The sequence below is a fragment of the Panthera tigris genome, chromosome D2 (assembly GCF_018350195.1).
Source record: "Panthera tigris isolate Pti1 chromosome D2, P.tigris_Pti1_mat1.1, whole genome shotgun sequence".
Lineage (NCBI taxonomy): Eukaryota > Metazoa > Chordata > Mammalia > Carnivora > Felidae > Panthera > Panthera tigris.
In genome coordinates this window covers 79,416,683-79,441,900 of record NC_056670.1, presented here as the reverse complement: position 1 = coordinate 79,441,900, position 25,218 = coordinate 79,416,683, and the positions used below count along the sequence as shown (strand labels likewise).

General features: G+C 42.3%; 1 protein-coding gene across 4 annotated transcripts in view; it reads left to right on the top strand.

The window, feature by feature from the left end:
- The first annotated feature begins 2,192 nt into the window (after positions 1-2,192).
- EEF1AKMT2 (EEF1A lysine methyltransferase 2) overlaps positions 2,193-25,218 on the top strand; it is a 69,112-nt gene continuing 46,086 nt past the window's right edge. For 2 of the 4 annotated variants that reach the window (XM_042960221.1, XM_042960220.1), the window contains exons 1-5: positions 2,193-2,332; positions 3,405-3,470; positions 4,731-4,845; positions 14,225-14,332; positions 16,784-17,000. In XM_042960221.1, the coding sequence (XP_042816155.1) occupies positions 2,214-2,332; positions 3,405-3,470; positions 4,731-4,845; positions 14,225-14,332; positions 16,784-17,000 (625 nt within the window). In that variant the 5' untranslated portion in view covers positions 2,193-2,213. Of the gene's footprint in view, positions 2,333-3,404; positions 3,471-4,730; positions 4,846-14,224; positions 14,333-16,783; positions 17,001-19,660; positions 19,815-20,967; positions 21,366-25,218 lie in introns of those variants that run through there. The other 2 variants (XM_007079719.2, XM_042960219.1) reach the window with 2 other exon arrangements.

Below are 25,218 nucleotides of genomic sequence, written 5' to 3'. Positions count from 1 at the left end.
ACTCGGATTGGGCTTCTCTACCCTCCACTGAGAATCCCGTTGCCCTGGGTGATCAGAGGTGGTGCCCCACACAGCCGTGAGGACTAAACAGCCAGAATAATCCTGGAGCCACAGAAGGGACTCTGTGTAAACGGAGGGTTTTTCCAGGGCTCCATACCAACAACTGTTTATAGCATTCATCACACACAGCAAAAACATCTTAAGTGTTGGCAAGGCACCAGATTGAAGACGGCCTTATCTTTCATGGATCCTTCTTAATTAGAACCTAAAACTTTTTGAGACTTCGTCATATTCAAGCTTGCTTTCTCTAGCATCTAGAGTCTACAAAAAGATCAAAACAACCATTTGCCCAGGCAGCACTAAATGGCCATGGCATTTGGTGGTTTTATTGCACTGTAATAAGGTCACTTACGTTCTTCCTAGAGTTCTTTCATCACTACACACATGGATCCCCATCTGTCTTTTACTGTAGTCTATCGCCAGCGGTTGCTTGAAGATCTTGAAACATCTTGTATAGGAGGAGATGCACTTTGGTCCTAATTGGGGTTTCTGTGAACTGGAGAGGCAACTGTTGATGGTGTCTACCTCTAGGGACTTATTGGACTTCCGTCTGCTGAGTCAACAGAAACGTAGCCTAGGAAACATTCCATCTGGTTGGAAGGCAGCCGTATTGGAAGGCTTCGAGAGCCTGGCCTACCTAGGACATTCGACCGTCAGTAGTTCATGGCTGCTACGGAAAACACCCCCAGACCTTTGGCCCACAAGATTTCTCACATTATACTGCAGAAATCCCAATGGTAGTCAGACCAAGCAGCGGATGGATCTCAGGTTCATTGGTTGGGAGCAACCTGGGGTAACGAGTCACTATTTCCGGCGTGGTGCAGGTGAGGAGGTTGAGACACACAAAGGTTAGGAGTCTCAGACAAGATCAGGTGTCTGGCTCGGGGCACAGCGAAGACAGGCATCCATGCATCTTGACTCCCTTGTACCTTCTTCCACAACACTCCGATCCGACCCTCGTTTTTGGAATATTTTTGTTCGAGGGGGGGTGTCATAAGGCATTCATTTCTCTGGGCATAAATTCCCGTGTCCACCAGTGATATCAAGTCCCAAGAGGGCAGAATGCTGTTTTTAAGGCAGAATCCCAGCTACAAATTAAATTAGCTTTCTGACCAGGAAGCCAAATAATGCAGTGGACTGTCCCACCCACTTTCCACGTCTGACCACGACGTGGATGCATGAGGTGATTTGTGCCTTTGCAGTGAGCAATATTGGCCTCACCTATTTAGTGGGGTTTTCCCACTGGCAGCCTTTTTCCAAAATGCAATACCTTGAATAGTCCTGTTTAAAAAAAACAACACCAAAACAGCTGAGTAACTTTAAATATCTAATTGCCTTTATTCAATGATTCATGAATCAGGTAACATCCCATGTAGCAAGTAGAAGGGAGCTCGGAGGAGTTGTACAAAATGGAACGTTTTTACAGGCCAAAGGTGGGACTAGTAAATTACGAATGGATTATTTCAACCTCTCAAGCTAATGTAACATTGACTGTCAACTATACTTCAATAAAATAATAATAATTTAAAAAGTGCATTATTTCAGGCAAGGTCACCTTCCCTTAAGGGAGGGCAGGGGGTCTTATCAGGTGGATTACCTCACTAGTGCCCACCAGAAAATTCCAGACTGATTGGTTTAAAATTCCCCTCCTGGGAGGGGTGCCTGGCTGGCTCTTTCGGAAGAGCAGGCCACTCTTGATCTCTGGGTTGTTTGAGCCCCACTTTGGGTCTAGAGGTTACTCAAAAATAAAATCTTCAAAAAAAAAAATTCCACTCTAGGAGAGGCTGAAGCTGCAGTTAAGTTGGGTTAGTTAAGCGTCGGTGAAGGTTAGCAAAACCGACTCCACTTTGGATGTTTCTTTTTCACAGTCCCTTACAAACAGCAGTCCCCAAATGTGGTGGCGCTTAGGCGGGCACTTCAGAAAGGGGGTGCATCGGACTCTGGCTGGAGGGGGCAGAGAGGGAGGCGAGGCCCAGTCTCTCCACGCCTGGTCGTGGGAACCCGCACCCAAGACCAGAACAGAGCTGAAGAAGCCGAGCCGGGAGCAGTAGAGTGGGCGGCCTCCCGCCGCCTAGAGGCGCCGTCCACAAGTCCGCTCTGCCCGTGCTTCGTCTCTATGGCGGCCCCCACGGCCCTCTGGGTCGCGGAGCGGGATGAACTCTGGCGCGGGCGGCGGCAGCGGCGGCGGCTGCGCTGGGGCCGCGGCGCGGTCCCGAGGGGGCAGTCCCGGAGGGGATGGCTTTGCCCCGTCGGCGCTGGGGACTCGAGAGCAGTGAGTGTGGCGTACCGCGGGGGAGCGTGAGCGGCACCGCCAGGGCTGGGCCCCGGGAAAGGGACCGGGAGGGATATGGGGCCCCGGAAGATGGGGAGGACCTTGGGGGCGTGGCGCGTGGAAGGTAAGGCGGGGGGATTGATGGGCTGGAATCCCGAGGGGCCACCCTGGAGGTGGTTAAGGGGCATTTCAAGGGGTCATTGTGTAAAGGGATCGTGGGGTGCGGAATGCTCTCCGAAGCTTTTGGGGAGGCCTCGTAAGGGTCTCGAACCCGAGGGGCAGGCTAGGGGAAAGAGCGAGGAGGCGGGCTCGACGGTAGTGGGGATAGGGAAGGGTAAGGGGGGCACGGTTAAGGCTTAGGGGATGGGGTAGGGATGTCGGAGCTGGAAAGGGTGGGAGTGAAGGGTGACCGGAGGAGAGAGCGAGGAGATGGTGGGGCATCTTGGGGTAGAAGAAAGCGGTCTGACCAAATCGATGTTCAGTTATTCTGAACGAATTAATAGATGGATGAACGAATGACAGAGGAAGGTAAGGATGGGCCGAGTTGAAGGGGTAAGAGGGAGCGGCGATTCTAGGGAGATGAAGTAGCAAGAGAAGGCAAATGATGAGGACGGGGAACTGTACTTAAAAGGAGTAAATCTCAAACTTACAAGTAACTTTTAGGCAGAGCTTATGTTTGGTGATTTCCTTCTTGAGTAACCAGCATATTGATGGAAAACCTTTGTGTCTGCATGTTTTAGACTGCAATGTGCCGTAATGACACTTTGTACAGTCAAGTTTTGGACTTGTGTTTGGGACTTAGGGATCCTGGAATAAATACTTGCTTATACTTTTTAAAGGTAAAACCTATAGTATTTTTTAACACGTCAGGTATTGTAGTGTAAACTTACACTGCTTGTCTGTGTCTTTCGTTCTTTTAACACGAGGATGTTAAGGGGTTGATCTATGTGCGCTTCCTGATAGCACAATAATGTTTTAACTTTCTGTCATAAATACTTAGGATGTATTAGAAACATATTTAATTCGTAATGCAGTTTAATTCAAGAATCTTGCTTTGCATTTGATTATATAGTTGGGATGCTGTCTATGAGAGAGAACTGCAAACTTTCCAAGAATATGGAGATACAGGAGAAATCTGGTGAGTTAGAAAAAATAGTGGAATTATGATTCAGAAGAGTGAGTGAGTGTGTGTGTGTGTGTGTGTGTGTGTGTGTGTGTGTGTCTTTTAAGTGTTTATCCCAAAGGAAAACAGCCTAAAATTCTTGGGAACTTTGGACTGATTCTAGCTTTAGTGGGTAGATTTCAAGAATCTCTTCTCCCACTTTTAATGGTCCAGACTTAAATTGGATGACTATGCAGGTATCCCCCAGCTTTTTGAAAATGCACATTATGCCCCTCGGCTTTTATGAAAGACTTACATTAGTACCTGTAAGTACGTGAAAGAAATCTGAAGATTTTTACTTTAAAAAAAAAAAGTTTTTTTTTTAATGTTTATTTATTTTTGAGAAAGAGACAACATGAGTGGGAGAGGGGCAGAGAGAGAGGGAGACACAGAAGCTGAAGCAGGCTCCGGGCTCTAAGCTGTCAGCACGGAGCCCGACGTCAGGTTGAACTCAGGAACCATGTGATCATGACCTGAACCGAAGTTGGCCACTTAACCGACTGAGCCACCCAGGTGCCTGAAGCTTTTTACTTTTGCACAAAATGGTGAAGAACAAAACTAGCATTCACCGTTTGTCTTGCAGTGAGCCCTTAGAGAGGCAGTGCACACCCCTAGCAGCAAGAGTTGTGCTGCCAAGCTCCTTCCCCGGGAACTATACTCAGCATCCCAGCATCAAGCCGCCATGGCTTTGAACAGTGTCTGTGAGCGTCTGTGCTTTTTCTTGATTTATTTTGTGCATCTGTTAGCAAGATGTGTCTTAAGGTATTAGGCCTAAGAGAGGTTATTTTTGGGGTCTGGGAATGCTCACAAAATTTTACCGTATAAATTACTGGTAATTGCTTCTTTGCTTTGTGCCATTTTGCCACAGGAAAGATTTCATAGCAATGTTCTACTTGCGGTTAGAGGGGGGAAACCTGTGTTAGGAAGTTACTGTCATCCTGTGATTGTCCTTGTTCAATAAGCAATGAAATTTTGAGCCATGCATGAGTGTTAGTGCTGATGTAGAGAAACATTAATAAATAGCATATTGACTTTATCTATTCTATTCTGTTCCATTGGGGGTGTTTTCTCCTAAGTACTAGTCGAGGTGAAGTTTAAGTAGTCACAGATGCTACTTCTTACTTTCAAAAAAGACTTACTTGAGCGTATGGAATAAGCTGCTTAAATGGAATCTAGTTGTAAACTTTGCTCTGTATTCCTCTGGTATCTGAGTAACGGATTCTCTGTTTCTAATAGGTTTGGAGAAGAGAGTATGAATCGGCTAATAAGGTGGATGCAAAAACGCGAGATTCCATTGGACGCTTCAGTGCTTGATATTGGAACTGGAAATGGTGTTTTCTTGGTTGAACTTGTTGGTACTTTTAGTATTCATGTGTTAAAGCAAATTTTAAAATGAAATTAAAAACAAATCTTGCGAATGAGGATATTAACCATGTGAGTCTAAAGTAGCAGAGCAGTTGTAGCACCTTCTTTGAGGAGTCACATGGTACGGAAGGAGGCTGCGTGGATTGTGAGAAGGCAGGGCATCTGAGCGCTCGTCTTGGCCCTTCTGGCCTTAACCTTGAGCTTCAGCAAGCCACTTAATTTCTCTGGGTGTAGGTTCTTTCCGAAAACTTTTGACTGGGTGATCTTAATTGGTTTCTTCTAGCTCAGAACTCTGGAAATCTGTGTGTACAAAAGAAAGAAGCCTTTTTACATTTCTGGTAGGACATAAATACTTTATCTTAGGTGAGCGTATGGTTCGAAAAGAGTGTTCTGTCCGTGGAACTGAGTTTCGGCACAGGTTCTACTACAAACTAAACGATCGTTGCGTGCCTGTAGTGTGCTCATTGCTGTGGCATGTACTATGGTGGAAATGATAATACGCTCCCTCTTAGATTGCTCTACTGCCTTAATTTGTATGGGTATACACATAATGGTGAAATTCGTTGAATGACTTCCATGGGCCAAGGCTTGTGCTGGGCACTGGCAGCCTGAAAATGTAGACCTTGTGCTTGAGTTGTTCTAGTTTAGTAGAGGATGGGTGGACACAGAAACCGTTAACACCGTAGCTTGACGTGTGCGATATTAGGTAACTGTGTGTAGAAAAGAGTGATTAGCTTTGGGGAAAAGGGGTAGGAAGGGTCTTGGAGGAGCTAATACCCAAGCTGGATGGAAATTGCACAGGCAGAGTGTAGTGAGTGTGGGTGGGGTGTAAGAGAGAAAATTTCAAGCAATGGAAACAATGTTGAAAGGCATGAAGGTTTGAGGGTGCTTGGGTGGCTCAGTTGGTGGAGCATGAGAACTCTTGATCTTGGGGTTGGGAGTTCGAGCCCCATGTTGGGTGTGGAGATTGCTTAAAAAAAAAAATAAAAAAGTCTCAAAAAAAGAAGACGTGAATGTTTGAAGCAGCATAGCATGTACTGGGACTGTAAATAAATTGGTGCATTAGAATATAAAGTGTATGTTCGAGATGGACAGAGTTGAGGATTAAGTTAAAGGTAGGAGCCATACATGTCATGCCTAATAGGTTAGATTTTACTTTTAGGCTACGGGGAGCCATTAACGTTTTACTTTTTTTTTTTATTAGCAATTTTTTTTAATGTTTATTTTTGAGAGAGAGAGAGAGAGAGAGAGAGAGAGAGCGGGGGAAGGGCAGAGAGAAAGGGAGACAGAATCTGGAGCAGGCTCCTGGCTCTGAGCAAGCTGTCAGCACAGAGCCTGACACGGGGCTTGAACTCACAAACCGTGAGATCATGACCTGAGCTGAAGCCGGATGCTTAACCAACTGAGCCTCCCAGGCACCCCAACATTTTAATTTTTATGTATTTATGTACTTTGAGAGAAGGAGTGCTAGTGGGGAAGGGGCAGAGAGGGGGGGAGAGAGAGAGTCCCAAGCAGGCTCTACACTGTCAGTGTAGAGTCTGACATGGGGCTGGATTCCACAAACTGTGAGATTGTGACCTGTGCCGAAATCAGGAATTGAATGAACGCTTAACTGAGCTACTCAGGAGCCCCACCATTAAAATGGTTTTTTGTTTGTTTTTTGTTTTCCCCCACCATTAAAATGTTTTAAGCAGTGGACTATGATTAGAAAAATTTATAGTAAATGTTTTTGAAACATCAGGGTGTAGCATATATGTGTTAAAGTGCACAAATCAGAAGTGTGTGGCTCAGTGAATTATCACAAAGTGAACGCACCTATGGTCACCTATGAACTATCACCCTGGTCAAGAGGTAATGTGTTATAGACTCTAGAAACTCCCCTGAACTCCCCGGCAGTCCTTTCTAAATTACTCCCTCCTTCCTTTCTAGAAGTAACCATTAATCACAAAGAATTTTAACATCAAAAGATCAGTTTGCTTGTTTTTGAATGTATGAATGGAAGACTCGGGTATATATTCTTTCTAGTGTCTTCTGCACGTTCTGTGAGAGTCACTCAAGTTGTGTGTAGGAGTAGCACATTCATTTTCACTGCTGTGTAAAGTTTTTTTGTTTGTTTTTACGAGATGTTACAAACCTACACCTTTGTTTATTTACTTTTCAGTTAGTTTAGATCCTGGAGGGGTACAGCATCGCACGGAGTCGTGGCCAATGGCTTTAGCAGGAAGGTTCCTTCGGAATTTGGCACGAATCGTGCCACTGTTTCCATGAGCACGTTACTTTCCTCCAGGTTGCGCTGCTTTTGTTTGGTTTGCCACCAGGAGTCACTGTGTTGTTCTTGGCTTTGTACACATAAGCACATCTCTTGCCTAGATAGAATTCAGTTTCATTTCGAGCATAAACACCTTCAATTTTAAGAAGAGCTGTGTTCTCCCTGTGGTTCTGGACACTCTGCTTACAGCCAGCAAAAATACCCTTGGACCACAGCCTTCCAGACATATTTGTCATTTTAGGAGTCCTGTTCCCAGCAGGCCTCCACAGGTTCCAAGATGGCGGAAAGAAAGGGCTGTATGATATTTAATTATATTGCAGTTTTATTTATTCATTCTCTTGTTTACCTGTAGATTCTTTTGGATTTTAATGGTTTATTTGTAAAGGCTAATGATTTATCCTTTGAGACTAGTAGTTTAAGTAGATTCTTTTAGATTTTTTCACATATATAGTTGACTCTTGAACGACATGGGTTTGAACTATGTAGGCCCACTCATTTGTGTTTTTTTTTAAATAAATATATATACGGTACTGTAAATGTATTTTCCTTATAATTTTCTTTTTTTTTTAAGTTTATTTATTTATTTTGAGAGAGCGAGTGAGTGCAAACATGGGAGGGGCAGAGAGAGAGGGGGAGAGAGCAGGCTCCGTGCTGTCATCGTGGAGCCCAATGAGGGGCTTGAACCCATGAACCATGAGATCATGACCTGAGCTGAAATCAAGAGCTGGATGCTTAACTGACTGAGCCACCCAGATGCCCCTCCTTATGATTTTCTTAATAACGTTTTCTTTTCTTTAGCCTACTTTATTGTAAGAATACAGTGTGTGATACACGTACAAAATATGTGTTCACTGTCACGTTATCTGTAAGGTTTCCAGTCAGCAGTAGGCTGTCAGTAAAGTTTTGTGGGAGTCAAAAGTTAAATGCGAATTTTTGACTCAGCACTCCTAACCCCTGTGTTGTTCAGTGGTTAACTATATAATTATGCACACTGTGAATAATGGCAGTTTTAGTTCTTCCTTTCCAAGCCTTTATAACTTTTTTCCTCTTATTACACTGTCTGTGACCTCTAGTAGAATGTTGAAAAGATCTGATGATAGAAGACTTCCTCGTCTTTTTTTCCCCCTTTCAGAGATTACTTTGAATATTTCACTGTTAGGTATGATGTTAGCTTGTAAATTTGTTATTTGTTTTGTAGATCAGTTAGTACCAGATTAAAGAAGTTTCCTCCTATTCCTCCTTTGCTAAAAGAGAGAGAGAGTGTGTGTGTGTGTGTTTCTCATGAATCTTGTAATTTGTCAAATGTTTTTCCTTTATCTCTTTGAGATGATCATATGAGTTTTCTTCTTTAGGCTATTTGTGTTGGTGAATTACACTGATCATTTTCAAATGTTAAGTGCATCTCTGGAAGAAACCCAACTTATATGTATTATTGGATTCAGTTTGTTAATCTTTTGTTTAGGATTTTTGCAACTCTGTCCATGAGAAAGATTGTCTTGGTAATTTTCCTTTTTTGTAGTGTTCTTGTTAAGTTTTAGTATCAGGTTATGCCAGCGTCACTGAATAAAAATGTATTTATTGAAGAAGTTTATTAATGATTAGTGCTTTTTTTCCTCTTAAATGTTTGGTAGAGTGGTGCCTGGGTGGCTCAGTTGGTTAAGTGTCTGACTTTGGCTTGAGTCATGATCTCACGGTTCATTGGTTCGAGCCCTGTGTCGGACTCTGCAATGACAGCACAGAGCCTGCTTGGGATTTTCTCTCTTACCATCTCTCTCAGCCCCTTCCCGATTCATTCTCTCTCTCTCTCTCTCTGTCTCTCTCAAAATAATTAAGTTAAAACTTTAAAAAAAGAATTAAAAAAACGGCAGAATTCACTGGTGAAGCCACCTAGATAGGTAGTCTTTTAAGGGAAGTTATTTTCTTTTTTAATGTGAACTTATTAGATGTATTTATGTAGAAAAGTGCTCATTAAGTATATAGGTTTTACAAGATGAACCCTTTGTGTAACTCACCAGCCTGATCAAGAAATAAAACATTGTTAGCTCCATAGAAGTAGCCCCTTTGTGCGCCCCCCCCCCCCCCATTCCCTTCTAAAGTTAACCACTATTTTGATGTCTATCATCATATGTTAGGCTGCTTTTGAGATTAGCTGTACTGGTTTCTCATTGTGGTTTGAATTAGCATTTCCCTAATAACTAAGGATGTTGAGCACCTTTTCACGTACTTGCCATTCGCGTATCTTTGGTGAAATGGGTGCCACGTTTTTGGCCTATTTTTAAATTGGGTTGTTTGTTTACTTACTGTTAAGATTTGAGGATTCTTTATGTAATCTGGATATACGTTCTTTGCCAGGTAGGTGGTTTCTAAGTGTTTTCTCCCATTCTTTGGCTTCTTTCTTTATTCTTTTTTTAACGTTTTAATTTTTTTTTTGAGAGAGAGAGAGACAGAGAGACAGATAGAGGCAGAGAGAGAGAGGGAAACACAGAATCTGAAGCAGGCTCCAGGTTCTGGGCTGTCAGCTCAGAGCCCGATGTAGGACTTGAACCCATGAATGCGAGATCATGACCTGAGCCGAAGACGGATGCTCAACTGACTGAGTCACCCAGGAGCCCCCTTTTTTTAATTCTCTTAATAGTATCTTCTGAAGGGTAGGAGTTCTTGATTTTGATGAAGCTTAAAAAAAAGTTCATTAACTTTTTTCTCATGGATTGCTTTTGTTGTCATAATAAAGAACTTGTTGCCTAACCCAGGGTCACACAGATATTCTCCTATGTTGTCTTCTGGAAGTTTAAAGTTTTACCTCTTATGTTTAGATCTGTGATTCTTTTGGAGTTAATTTTTCTGTAAGGCTTGAGATACTGGTTGAGGTTCTTTTTCTCTGGCATATGAATGTTGAATTGTTCCATCAGGTTTTGAAAAAATTGTCCTTTGTCCATTACATTGAGTTTTACCTGTTTTTGGCGTGATGTAAATGGTAATACGGTTATGCGCTTTATTTTTTTTCATCTGGCTTCTGCTGAACTTGGATTTGTGAGGTTCCTCTTTTCAGACATGGCTTTCAGTATTTCACTGTTCATTTCATTGTACTATATGAAAATACCACAATTTAATTATTTAGTCACTCATTCATTTATACATTCGTTCTCCCGTAGGTGGAGAAACATTTGGGCTGTTTCTAGTACTGGATTATTACCAATACTGCTAAACCGTTTTCCAAAATGGTTGTACTAGTTTATGCTCCGACCGGAGTGTGTGAGAAGTCCATTCTTGCGAGCACCTGGTCTTGTCAGTGATTCTACAATTATGATTATGACATAACAGTGATTATGAAATTACACGATTTCAGTGATTCTCGGGGGTGTGTAGTGGTATCTCATTGTTTTATTATTTCCTGGTGACTAGAGATGTTGAGCATCTTTTCATACGCGTTTTGGCCATTTGGCTATTCTTTCTGGTGAAATGGCTGTTTAAGTTTTTTGCTTATGTTAAAATTGAGGTGCCTGTGATTTTCTTATTGATTTGTAGGAGTTCTTTATATATTTTGGGCATGTGATCTTTGTATTGCCAGTATCTTCATCTAGTGCATCTAGTTTAATATATAATTTAATAAATTATTAGTGTTTTTGAATGTTGTGTATTAAACCTTGCCTACCCAGCGTCATAAAGATATTTTCCTGTGTGTTCTTCTAAAAGCTTTATTGTTTTCTTCACATTTAGGTTCTGATCAATTGTTGTATATGTTGTGAGGTAAAGGTTGAGGTTTATTTTTTTGCTCGTGATTATCCAGGTAACCCAGCACCATGTATTGAAATGTCCATCCTTTCCCCCCGGCAGTTCTGTTATAAGCCATATAGTGGTGTGTGCTTGGGTCTGTTGCTGGATCCTCTGTTTTATTCCTTTGAGACTGTTTGCTTATATGCCAGTGCCTTGCTGTCCTGATTTCATGTTTGGTTGATGTCAATTCTCCAACACTGATCTCTTTTCCATTTCCATTGTTGTCTTGGCTGTTGTTAGTTAGCTTTTTCCATATTCATTTAAATTTTAGAATAATCTTGTCACTTTTCAGGAAAAAAACACCTGGCATTTTGATTAGGGTTGCACTGAATTTACAGATTAATTCAGGGAGGATGCATATTTATTTAAAGTTTAAACTCATTACCTTTTGGGGGAAAAAAAAATCATAGGATTTTGATTAGGATTGCATTGAATTTGGGGAGGATTTAGACCTTAACAGTATTGAATCTCTGAATCCACAAGCATGATATGTTCCTCCATTTATTTAGCTGTTTATATTCTACCAGTAATATGTTGTAGTTTTCTCTGTAGGGGTCTTCCATATCTTTTCTTGGATTGATCCTTAGTTGTTTGTTGTTGCAGTTGTTATTGTTATGCTTGTAAAATGTATTTTCTAATAGTTCATCGCTAGGAAATAGAAACAAAACGACAGGTGTTTCTATTAATCTTGTATCCAGTAATTCAGAAATTAATTCTAATAGTTTATTTATAGATTCTTTTTGATTTTCTCAAATATAGTAATGTAATATAGTTTTATTTCTTTAATTCCAACTTTGATGTCTTGTTTATTGAAATGCTATGTAGTCTGTTTATTTATTTGAGAGAGCGCTCACTCAAGTGGGGGAGTGGCAGAGAGAGAGAGGGAGAGAGAATCCCAAGCAGGCTCTGCACTGCCAGCGGAGAGCCTGATGGGGGGGCTCGATCACATGAACCATGAGATCATGACCTGAGCTGAAATCAAGGGTCGGACACTTAACCGACTGAGCCACTGGGGCGCCCTGAAGTGCTGTGTGCTCTTGAATACATTGTTGAATAGAAATGAATAGAATGAAGGCAGGTAGCTTTGTTAACACTGCCTAGTATAAGAGAAAAGCTTCTATTTTTCACTATTAAAAATGATGTCAGCTATAGGTTTTTATAGATGGTCTTTATCAGATTGAGGGTGTTCCTTTATATCCCTAGTTTTTAATCATGAATGGGGCTTGAATTTGATCAGCTGCTTTCTTTGATATCCACTGTGATGATTAGAGGATTTTTCTTCTTGATTCTGTTAATGTTGAATTGATTGATTTGGGGGAGACGGTGTCTTTATTTTTTTTGACATTTTTATTGAAATAATTTGGGGGATTGATTGTTCATTTTTTAAAAATGTTTATTTATTTTTGAGAGAGAGACCGAGAGAGAGAGTGTGAGCTGAAGAGGGGCAGAGAGAGGGAGACACAGAATCTGAAGCAGGCTCCAGGCTCTGAGCTGTCAGCACAGAGCCCAACGCGGGGCTCGAATTCACAAACCGCGAGATCGTGACCTGAGTGAAAGTCGGAGGTTTAACGTTTAACCGACTAAGCCACCCAGGCGCCCCTCCTGTGGGTCTTTTTCTAATGTCAGTTTTTCCCCCTTGGTTTCTGGTCATTTGTTATTTCCTTGAATGTCTGCCTATTTTCTTCTGAGTACCAGAAACCAAATGTGAAAAATGTTGGAGATAGTTTGAGGTTTTGGATGACTGTTCTAAAAACCTAAAACGTCTATATATGATATTTTTATAAGTGCTGTTATAAGAACAAACAGACATGGGAGAAGAGGGAACTGGTAGGAGTCAATTATTAATAGAATTATCCTGGGTTCCTGATGGGAAGGAATTGAGGGAAACTGGGAGAAAATGAAGATCTCGACGAGTATGGAGTGAGCCAGCTTTAAGAGTAGAAGATTGGTGTCATTTGCAACAACGTCGATGGAACTAGAGGGTATTATGCTATTAGTCAGAGAAAGACAAATGTCATATGACTTCACTCATAGGAGGACTTTAAGATACAAAACAGGTGAACATAAGAGAAGGGGAGCAAAAATAATATAAAAACAGGGAGGGGGCAAAACATAAGAGACTTAAATATGGAGAACAAACAGGGTTACTGGAGGGGATTTGGGAGGGGGGATGGGCTAACTGGGTCAGGGGCATTAAGGAATCTACTCCTGAAATCATTGTTGCACTAGATGCTAACTAACTTGGATGTAAATTAAAAAACTAAATAAAGACTGAAAAAAAAAAAAAAAACCCAAAACAAAAACAAAACAAACAAAAAGAGTAGGAGGTTGGCATCAAAGACCTTTAGATTAAAAAGAAAAATAGTCAAAGGTGGCAAAATTCTGTGCAAAACAATCAACATGTTACTAGAGTTCAGGAATCAGTCACTTAGTGTTGAAAAGTCTAGGGAATCTTAATGGATGGTGTTGGCATATGTTAAGTTTTGAGGGAAAGAAATTGTGTAAATATTGAAGAGCAGGAAGAGAATTTTAGACTACACTGTACTTTTCAGCTGCTTTTCTCCAAGTTTCCTTTGAAATGACCTTGAGTCTGATTGTTCTAAAAATGTTCAGCATAGTGTTAGGGGTGGGGGTGAGGAACAGACGCCATCATACTTTTCCCACAAGCTCACACACCCTAGGTGGATTCATATGGCTGGGAAGCAGTGGGGACTACAGCTTTAGGCTCAAAACTCTCAGATCCAGTGAGCCTTCATTCTTTGAGAATTTTAATACCTGCCCTCACACGTGTTTTGTAAACACTTCAAAAACAAAAAAGTACATGTGTAAGGTGTTGAATAATCACATGGCTGGATGTAGAATTGCATAATTTATAATCACACTTGAAGGAAAATTTTTCAAGAATTTACTACGTATGCATTTTATTTATTTGTATAACTTAATTGTGTTAAGTAAAATTAATGACAGATTTATGTGTGAATTAGAGCATATCCACATCAGAAGTTAACGTTACATTTTTCTGCTTGAGGGTAAAAATATCATATGTACATTCTCATGATCTTTGAGAGAATGAATTTTCTTTTGAAATTGAAATCAAATACTGTGAAAACAGATGAATTGTCATTTGATGTAAATTCAGACTCTTAGTTTCTATTTAGATCTACAACAAAATTTAAACAGTGTAGATTATTGGATAGTATATGTCACTTGATCTATTAAATAAAACAGTCCCGGTCCTAAAGGAATATTATAATTCATAAGCAAAGCAGTATGTTAAAACTTCATTTCAAACTAAAGTATAAAATTGTTTCTCTGTCTCTAGGCAAAATTTGGATTTTCTAATATTACTGGAATTGATTACTCTCCTTCTGCAATACAGCTTTCTGGAAGTATTATAGAGAAAGAAGGTTTATCTAACATTAAGTTGAAGGTAACTATTATATTACTATAACTTATTTGTAATAAAAGTGACAAAGTTTAAACATTTCTAAAATATATTTGTTGACAATATCTTTTGAACTCATAAATTGAGGGTTCATTATAAATAATCCAAATTGAAACATTTTTAAGTAACTATTAAAATTTTGAGTCTAGTCAGCTTGGGGAAGTGATTTTCTCTTCTTTCTTGTGTGCAAGTGTGTTCTTTCACGTTTGCAAACGCAAATCGTAGCTAACTTTGCATTACCTAGATCAAAAAATTTGATTTTGCCTATTTTATGCTTTTGCCTGGATAGCTGATAGCCCTTCATTTAGTCTGAGACGAAACTCTGAGTTTCCATTGCTATTACTGCTATTACCATTCACCTCTTGTACTAACCCCAAACCCGAGTTGTTATCCTTGATTCTTCTCTCTCCTTTAAGTGTGGCTTCTAATTCTCTTGGTTTTATCTTCGGAGTCCGTCAGGCAGGTGACCGTTCCTTGCTGTCTCCACCGTTCTCTCCTGAGTCCGGGCTCCATTGTTTCTTGCCTGTGTGGCCACAGTGGCCTCTTACTTGGCCTCTCCGTTGCCGCTCTTGCCACGCCACCGTCCACGACCACGGGTCAAGCGGAGTGGTCTTTTAAAATACCAGCTCGTGTCGCTGCTTTGCTCACAAGTCTCTAAGGGCTTCCCCATTGCATTGAGGGTGGAATCTGAACCCCCCACCGCGCCTCGCGAAGCCCCTCGTCTCTTACCTCTTTTCCTTTTCGTCACCTGTGTTCCAGTCGTGCTGGCTGGCTCTCTGCTCCTGAAACATGTCTAGTCTGTTCTTTTCCGGTCTTTACACCTTCTGCTCTCTGCCTAGAATATTCTTGTCTCAGATCTTAGCTTACGTGGCTCATTCTCATCAGTCAGATCTGTGCTCCAATATCACCTTCTTGGGTCTTTCTTTACTGCGTTTTCCACACCATTTCTCTTCCTAGTCGCTCACTGTCTTCATCATTCTGTTTTTATTGTCTTCATACCACTTTATCTAGAATTATTTGTTCAGTTCATTTACTTGTCTGTTTCTTTAGAGAACGTAAGATACCGCTTCTCGGCCTTTTGGCTAAGATCGGATGTAGAGAACGTAAGCTGTGTTCTCATACAGGGTCCCTTTTCTTTTTCGTTTACTGTCATGTTCCCGGTGACTGGAAAGTCCCTGAAGAGAACAGGTGTTCACGAAATACTTACTGAATAAATGAGTACTTTTATGCAGACATTTCGGATAGCAGCTTCTCTAAACTTAGCTCGTAGCAATGGTAGTCATTTTTTGCTTCAGGGATCCCGAATACTTTGGTGTGAGGGAGGAGGGGAAAAAACCCATGTTCAGACGCAAGGAAACAAAATCCACATTTTTAAATCAGAGTGTTTTCGGTAACATGCTATTTATGGTTCCTGCATTAAGTTTGTGTGAATAATCATGAGGTGATTACTTTTTCAAAGCAGCTTTTCAGAATTAAGTCCACTGGCCAATCATTGTGACTATTCAGTGAAGCCGAGGCAGGTCACCACGGCAGACGCTCCTCACGTGTTCAGAGGCGATGGCGAATGAGTGTGCCGTGCTCGTGTAGGACTTTCACGACCCAGAGCGCACGCTTATCCAGTGAAGTCACGGCAGTGTAAGGAGTCGCTTCATTCCTTAAGCTTCAAGCCGTTCCTTACATCCATTCGTTTCTTTGGGAGCTGCCGAGTCAGGGCCAGAGGACTTCCGATTTACCAGGTTTACTTTACATCACACAGCTAGTAATATCAGCCAGAAGGCGTCTTCCTTCTAACGACCCGTTTGAGTGCCACATACTTTTTGTCATCTTTAAGAATGCGTCAGATATTTTTTTTTTTACGTTTATTTATTTTGGGGGAGAGAGAGAGAGAGCGAGAGCACGCGAGAGCGCACTCATGTGCCTGCACGTGAGGGGAAGGGGGAAGGGGCAGAGAGAGAGAGGGAGAGAGAGAGAATCCCAAGCGGGCTCTGCGCTGACAGTGCAGGGCTCGAACTCACGAACTGTGAGATCATGACCTGAGCCGAAATCAAGAGTCGGATGCTTCACCGACTGAGCCACCCAGGTGCCCCCCAATATTCTGCTTTTTGACAGAAATAACTTTTTCATCAACCAGGCTTGCGAGCTTCATTATGTGCTGGTGTTATTAGGCAGTACACCTGGCTTTGATTTGTTTCCAAATTTGTAGAGATTTGGAATGTCCAGGAAACACTTGTCAGTCTCTCTTACCGATCTTAGCTTTAATGGTCTTGGAATGACGCGCATAAAAGTTAGCTATAAAGTCGGAGGTATGCTTATTGTATGTAAAATGCCATCGTAATTAATTGGTCCTTTTAGCTATAACCTTTTACAGATTGTCACGTAGATTCGGTAAAAACTGTATGTTAATCGTTCTCACAAAGACGTTGATTTTTAATATAGGTAGAAGACTTTTTGCATCTTTCCACAGAGCTGTCTGGATTTCATATTTGTGTTGACAAGGGGACTTTTGATGCCATAAGCCTTAATCCTGACAGCGCAATTGAGAAGAGGAAGCAATATGTGAAATCCCTCTCCAGGGTGTTGAACGGCAAAGGCTTTTTCCTAATAACCTCATGTAATTGGACCAAGGAAGAGTTGCTAAACGAATTCAGTGAAGGTAAATGGTCACCTGTTGTTTAAACGTGTGCTTACCTCAGGTTTAACGTACTTCAATAGGTTTTCTTTCGCTTGGTGTTTGAGGGCTTTACTTTTCCATTTGTGGGAATTGCCTGCTTCTCTTCTCTTTTAACTGTATACGCAAAGGACAAAGAAATAATACCCAGAGACCCAGAGTCCTTTCCACAATTTTCCAAGAAATCCTGGCAGTTAGGTGCTGTGCTAACATGAGCCTGTGAAACCTCAGTTCCTTGATTAAGCTGCGTACTCTCGGACAGAGAGCGCGCGTACCGTGCCCGGCCCCAGTGTGCTCGTGTTCTGGGAGCCGGTGATGCACAAATGCAAGTAGTATTTTGTAAACATCTTACGTGGTGAGAGTTTTCACTCTGTAGATACTTCCTTTGTCTTGCTAATGGTCATTCAGGTATTTAGGATTGATCTTCTTTTCAGCTTACTTAGAACAATTCTTTTCAACGTGGCACAGAAACAAAAGGTAGGGACTCTGTGGTAGAAATATGACCTGTTAACTCTTGGGGAAATCTCTTTTTCATGGTTTTGGTTCCCAGACAGGAACCTTTTTCGCCCCATTAGGGAAGTATAATTAGTCCCGTGTCTACTAAGTGGGGATCTTGTGAGAATCGAGAATCTATAACCTATACACAAATATTTTGAGAGCTTCGGCAGACTGTTCCTTGCATATCTTAAGGAATATATTACCTGCCAATTTATTCATGCAGTGCACAGGTGCTTCTGGGAAAGTACCTTGAGAGTCCAGAACTAGTGTTTGCTTGTTTTTTTTTTTTTTTCACAGTCCCTTTTTCAGATTAGTATGGAGTTTTTTAAAGAAATGAGAGGAACTTTTAGGATGGAATGTTAATAATAAAGGCTACGCTACTAAATTTTTGTTAAATTTGAACCTCAGTTGTCCCAAGCTAATGGGAAATGAATTTATAACCGTTTTGCATGCACTTTATCTTAGAGTTTGTTTTCTTTTTTGGTAGTAAGGGAATAGGCGGTGGGAGGGAGCGCAGTTAACACATGTCTTTTTGTGCCCATTCAGTGACTTTGGCATGTTATATAATGTAAAACCTGAAGTGTTTGAGGCTTGAAATGTGAGCTTGTGGTTTCATTACTACTGCCTCTGGAAAACAAGAATTATATGTGATTTATTGTCCTGTACTTCGTGCCATTAATTTTACTATCTTCCATGTTAAATTTGTTTCCTTTAGAACCGTTGGGGCCCCGTATCCATAGTCTTTCCCAGTTCCAGAAGCTTGACAGTTTTAATAAATGCTCGAAGTGAACACTGTGTAGGGCAAGTTTCTTTCCCGGTTCTTAAATACAGGTGTTCTCTTTTACCCCTGGAACCACCAGACAAAAACATATTTGTCTGTCTTTGATAATGAGGAACAGACTTGAGCCTGGTAAAGAGTCCTTAAAATCGTGTCTGTGTCTGAGAACCACTTTAACTTATGTTCAGTTTTAGAGCTTAATACAGAGTTTAAATAAGCAAAATGTTACAACAGGAAATGTTAAATATGTACAATTGAAGACATTTTTAGCCATGTGTCTCTGAGAATATGGTGTTTGGAGTTGGGCACCGAACACTCACAGAATACGTGTGTCACTGCTGAGGGTCTTGGCAGTAGCTTCTCAAGATTGGCTCCCATGGTCCCTTTTGCGTGGAATGAAGCTTGCTTTACCGGTCTTTAAAGACTTTTTGCTTCTTTCCTTATCTGAAACATAAATGTTCATAAAACTGTTGAAATCTTGTACTTTTCCTTCACAGCCATATCTGTATAAACATTTTATGTTGTCATTTGTTTTGGTGAGGATTACCGGAATCATTTGCCAGATATTGGGGTGTTCTACTTTGATGTCCAAGGAACTGGACTTTCTTAAAACTACTGAATTAAAAACATTCCCGAAAACCTATTTTACCATAAAAGTAATCTAAATTCGTTATGAAAAAGACTGAAAAATGTCAATAACCCCAACACATAAGCATACAGATTAAAATAACTAAAAGTGGGGTGCCTGGGTGGCTCGGTCGGTTGAGCTTCTGACTCTTGATTTTGGCTCAGGTCACGATCCTGAGCCCCACGTCAGGCTCCGCATTGAGAGTGAAGCCTGCTTAAGATTCTTTCCTTCTGCCTCCCGCCCTCCCCCCCACGTGCACTCACACGTGCTCTCTCTCCTAAATTAAAAACAAAAACAAAACAACAACAAAACTAAAAGCATTTGTTACCTATCACTGGAATACAACCACTTTTTAAGATTTTGGTGTATTATCTATTAAAATGTAATCCCTTCAATTCTGTATAGTTAGTTTAAGGAGTTAAAAGATTAGTCCTGGAAAATTCACACAGACCTCTCCATTTTCTCCAAATTTCTATTATGAAGTATTTTAAGCCTGTGTAAAATTTCAGAAAACAGATAGATTTTGTGCCTGTATATCCAGCACAGTGGCTCCGTTTAGAGGCCTGTCCTTCTTTGGAAAAGCTTTCTTATCAGTTTTAATGAGCATTTTAATATATGGTCATTTGTTAAAATTTGGTGCAGTTTGATTAAGAATGTGAGTTAGAATGCACAATGAAACCAAGTACAAGAGGCCAGTTGATGCCATAATATATATCCTGTTATATTTTTTCTGTTTATCAGAGCTATTTCAGCTGCAGCTCGAAAATGCGGACACCACCCTTTCCTAGGGAAAAAAAAATCGATCCTCCAAACTAATAGACCTATCACTGAAGGAAAACCCTGGTTAACTTCCCAGCCTTGTTTGTCCTGGTTTAAAATAATAAAATGTTAAATTTCCATTTTTTAAAAATGTTTATTTTTGAGAGAGAGAGAGAGAGAGAGAGAGAGAGCGCGCGTGCATGAGCAGGGGAGGGGCAGAGAGCGAGGGAGACACAGAATCCGAAGCAGGCTCCAGGCTCTGAGCCGTCAGCACAGAGCCCGACGCGGGGCTCGAACTCACAAACCATGAGATCATGACCTGAGCCGAAGTCAGGCCTTAACCGACTGAGCCACCCAGGCGCCCCCAAATGTTAAACTTCCATTTTATTTTGTAGTTCAGGAAAATGCCACGTTACCTCATTTTGATCTTTACAGAATCACTATGAGGTAGGTAGGGGCACCGGTATGTGTAACCTCCTCGCATTGAAAAGGAGGATCCTGGTGGCCTGTCTTTCACCTCGTGAAGTGGTCGAGCTGGGACTTGAACCCCTGACTTTTGAATCCATGTTAATTTAAAAACCACACGGTGCTTCCTTGAAAATTCCTACTTCCTTTTCTTCCCAGATTCTTAGTTCAGTTTGGGTCTTGGTCTTTGGTTACACACTCTTTTTGTTGTGGTAAAACGCGTAGAAGGTAAGACTCGCCTTTAACCCTTTTAAAGCGTACTGCTCTGTGACATTGAGTGAGTACGTTGCCATTGTTGCTCAGCCATCACCGCCCTCCACCTCCAGAACTTTTTCACCACCACCCGTCTGCAGAACTTTTTCATCGTCCGCAAACTCCTTTTCGCTTCCATGTTGTCTGACCCTTCGGTGTTCAGTACTTCGGCGTGTGTGGTGTGGGTTAAGTCGCTGCAGAGGAAGCTCCCAGAACCGTTCCCCGCTACCTGGGATCGTCTCCGCGCACGGTGGCTCCTTCCTGCGAGGTGCTGCGGTAGACGGAGGGAGATACAGAGTCTGAGAGAGAAGAGACCAGAAGTGGGGGAAGGGAGGGAGGAGGGAAAGCCTCTTTCCTGCCGGTTGACTTCGGTCTTGCCTGCTGCTCGCTCAGTTTAAAGCGTCAGTGGGGACGCGCGCAGGGGAATTGAAAATGTACCACGTGAAATTCAGTCACGACTTGGAGTCTGGAATCATAGTTTCGCGAAAGGTTCTCGGGTACCTCGTTAATACAGACTTCCCTTCGCCGTGGGACTCAGCCCCTATTAAAAATATTTTAATCTTGTCTGACAGGGTTTGAACTTTTGGAAGAGCTGCCAACACCCACGTTCAGCTTTGGAGGCAGATCTGGAAACAGTGTAACAGCTTTGGTTTTCCAAAAAACGTGAGACTTTTCCCCGGACAAATTCAGTTAGCTTTGTTGAGAAGCTCCACATCAAAGTAGCCCTGACACAGAAAATGCACGTGCAAATACGTGCTTAGTAAGTACCGCAGGATGTGCACGTGTTGAATGGATACGGAGGGTCGGTAAAGATACGCGCTCACGGGGTGGTTCAGTTGTAGAGACCAACCGAGAATCGTGTCAGGTTTTCTTTTGTACTTGGAATGTGAATCTTTTTCTCTTTGATTAAAACTTTTCTGTAACTGCTGAACAGTTAAAAACTTTAAAGCAGTAAATGAATTTACAGAAAGCTCGTGCTCTTGGTTTTTGTGCCTGGTGACGTTGGATCGAATGGAACTGCTTGTTCAGATTCGGTGAAACGACTCCAGGGCCAGGGTCGTAAACACCAGCCTTCTTCGTGTTTTATTAGACCGTTTGTGAAACGTCATAGGTACACTTACTGTTTGGGGTTGAATGGTGGTTATTTAAAAAAAAATTATTTAATACCCGGGAAAGTCCTCTAGTTTTCGTGTATACAATTAAAGTCAGATAAATGTGTGAGTTGATCAGGAAATATTTATTGAGCTTGTTTGTTGCCGCCGATGGGCTTTTTTTTTTCTTTTCTTTTTTTTTTAACCCGCTTTGAGGGAAAAACAGGAAGTAGAAAAGACAACTAACAGATACTGTTATCTGCTGGCTCTGTGTTAAGTTACGTTAAGTTACGTTAAGTTACGTTATGGTATTAAATCAGCGAATCCTCCCGGTATCTTCTCAAGGTGTGTGTAACTTACTCCGGTCTCCGCTGGAAGGACGGGTACAGGGTGGAGCCCGGATTCTTTGGGTCTGACTCTTCGCCTGGCCGTTCCCCCGGCATATTCTGCTTCCCAGGTGCTAAGTAAGTCTCTGCCTTAATGGCAGTTGCGGCTCAGGGAGGGAACCAGGCCTGGTCTGGAGAAGGCGCTGCCAGGGAAGTTAAGTAGGGTTTTCAGGAGCTCTGCCCCTCCCTTCTGGTGCCGGTGTTGGTCTGTGGACCGGAGCCGGCGAGCCGTCCGTCCTTCGTCACTTTCCCCCACCTCCCTTTTGTCGTGACAGACTCTTCTGCGAAGGGGGGGGTGTGTGAGCGAGATGTGTACCTAGAAGCCCCCGGGGACGCGGGACAAAGATGTTCCAGTTAGGGCCGGTTAGCAAGAGAAACAGTGTATTTCTTGACGTTTTTGAGAAGATCGCGTGACCACGTGACGCCATCGTCGCATTTGGGCTGATCCTTTAATACGGGAGCCGCTACACAAATTTGAAAGCGATACAGTTTTTGATGATTTTCAGCTCTTTGGGTCTGTGGGGTTTTTGTTTGTCTGGCGCATGTTCGTCCGGTAATGAGCGAGTCTGGCGTCACAACCCTCTCTCTCTCCGTTTTGTCCCTGAGTGGGGTGGGGGGCGGGGTGGAGGGCAGAGGGGTTTGGTTTAGATCCACGTCGACCAGCCATTAAGGTTGCTACCTGCCTGGCACGAGACAACCGCAGACGTTTACACAAGCTTTCAACACAAATCCGATTGTTTGAAAAGCTCTCGTTTTTAACCAGAGTGGCTGAGAAGTTCCTTCAAAATACATGTGATTTACACCTGTGAAAAACTCGTGTTGATTTCACAAACCAGGCATGGGATCTTAACCCACAGAAACATGGTTTATCATTTACCAAGGAGGTTTGGTCTGTGTCGTGTTTTCGTGTTGCTCTTTCTTGATGTCAAATGTGACAGTAGGATGGAGGCACTGTTTAGAATTTTGCGTGGCTCCGTGAGCTGTTTTCAAGCCCTGCTCTGACAGACTGGGCTCTCCGTGCCGCCAGACGGGGACATGGGGTTTGATTCACTGATCAAACCCACCGAGCGAGCGGGTCTCCGTTGAAAAGCTCCTCGAGTCCCCCTCGGTGGGGGGCGGCGGCGGTGGTCCGTCCCGTTTGCGAAGATGAAGCGTTTGGGGGGGACCTTGGAGCTGTCGCTAAGCTTAGGAGAAGGGATTTGTCATCTCTCCCTGTCAGCGAATCCTGCCGGGAGCCAGCCCCCCAGAGATTGCAGTGACAACAAATGGAAGGTACCAGAATGCTAACAGTCAATTCGTGTTTCCAAATAATACCACACTTCCAAAACCAGGCCGGCAGGTGCCCCCAAGTTACCAAAACCGGCCGCAAATATGTAACTCTTGCACTTCGGTCTGTTACGTCACGTGACCGTGTGGGGACCCGGAAGAAACGCGGTTTCGAAAGGGAGCGGTCAGTTCTGTGGCGAGCGCTGGTTTCTCTGGATGAGAAGTTGGAATTGCCCTCTGTTTCATCAAAAGACGCTCTTATTTTGAGGAAACTTGTTTGAAATGCAAACGAAGTTTCTCTCTGGAGCCTGCACAGCTTCGTTGCTTCTCATTAGGACGTTGCAGCTGCAGTAGCCGGCCCTTCTGTGCTCAGGAGGTGCGCAGGCCGGTCCGAAGGGGTTTGAGGCCGAATGGGCCGGTGACACCGATGAACAAGTCGAAAGTTTTCAGAACATTTTGCTTGAAGCCAGGTGCACGAGTTAGAGTTGCTTTTTGGGACTGGCGTTTATGCAGATGAGAATCAAACCTGACACTACTCTTGGCAGCTTGACTGAAGCCATTTTAAAATCGTACAACTGTCCCCGAACGATCCCCCGCCCCCCTCCTCATTGTACTAGCAGCAAATTTTCCTTTCTTCTTCGTCTGCGGTATGGATGCGATTTTCTGTTACTTGGGGGAAAGAAGGGAGGTAAACCTATACAAAAAACGTTTAGTGTTTGCAATGAATAATATGTTTTCAGTTCACTACTATTATTTTAAATTTTCTGTGATACTGTGATGTAGTATATATATATATCTATATGTATATGTTAATTTACATTCATCCCGAGTATAATGGAAGCTTTAATTTTTAAGAAACCTATATTAGCCTATAGCCTTTGAAATAATTTTCCTTAAATTGATCTGCAAAGAGAGTATCCCTGCCTGTGTCAATAGACTTTGATGTGTGTTTTCTTAAATAATCTTATTTTATATATTTACACACGTGTGTATGTGTCTGGTGGCCCCTGATGAAAATCTCTACAAATGTGAAAAATCCGTTGCTCTCCAGGCCGGCATTCTGCTGTGGGGAGACCTGGGTTTGATTTCCTGTTTTTGGCACTGTTAACTAGAGTGTACGTGCTCCAGAGACAGCTTTCTGCTTTGAAAGCAAGGGACCAAGTGTCTTGTGTTCCACAGTAGTAAAACCTCTTTAGCCATTTGTGTGTGTGTGTGTGTGTGTGTGGCGGGGGGGGGGGGGGGGGGGGAGGTGTTGATGGGCTCTGAAAGGAGTCTGTCTAGTACACTTCACTGGAAGGAGGCTGCCCGTGACCTAGAGCTTGATTGTGGGAGACGAGAAGCATGCTAGGTTGAAGGACAATTGCTTAGTGGGAAAAAATTAGGAAACCCTTGTCATTTCTCTGTTAGGCAGGAAACAGAGATGTCCTTAGAAGAAGGGGGAGCACAGGAGCATGTTTTATTAACAGTTAATGGAAGAAAATTAATGCTAATTTATTCGTCATACACACCATGCAATTTGTTAGAAAAGTAAAAGAATAGTTTGAAATTCTTTGGTCAATTGATGGATTCCTATGTTAGGGGCATAGAAATGAAACTCAACATTAAGCAGACAAACACCCAAGCCCACAGGCTACATAAATGCTGAATAAAACCAGCTTCACAATAGAACTCTGAAAAGCGAGGGGGAAGAAGCCTAATGAATGATTGAATATGACCTTAGCAAAATCCCTGGCGTGTTGTTGAAAGATCATTCATTTCCAGCTTAGATGTCAAGATGGGCTCCAGTAACCAGGAAAAAAAGAGAGCTCGAGTCGGTACTTACTGAGTTTTAAAAATCTTTACAACTCAGTGCATTAGACTAATCATTAAAGGGCTTCTCGAACTGAATTTTGAGCGGTCACTGTGTAGACCTGTGGTTTAGGCCCAGGGAAACCAAATTAAAAAGATAGGAATAATTCACAAGACATGAATGTATCAATATCCTGCTTTTATGAAGTAGAACTTCAAAAACTGGATGTGGAGGCTGGCAGAATGTACTTTTGTCATGCTGATACCATTGTAAGAAAGACTTACGACTAAG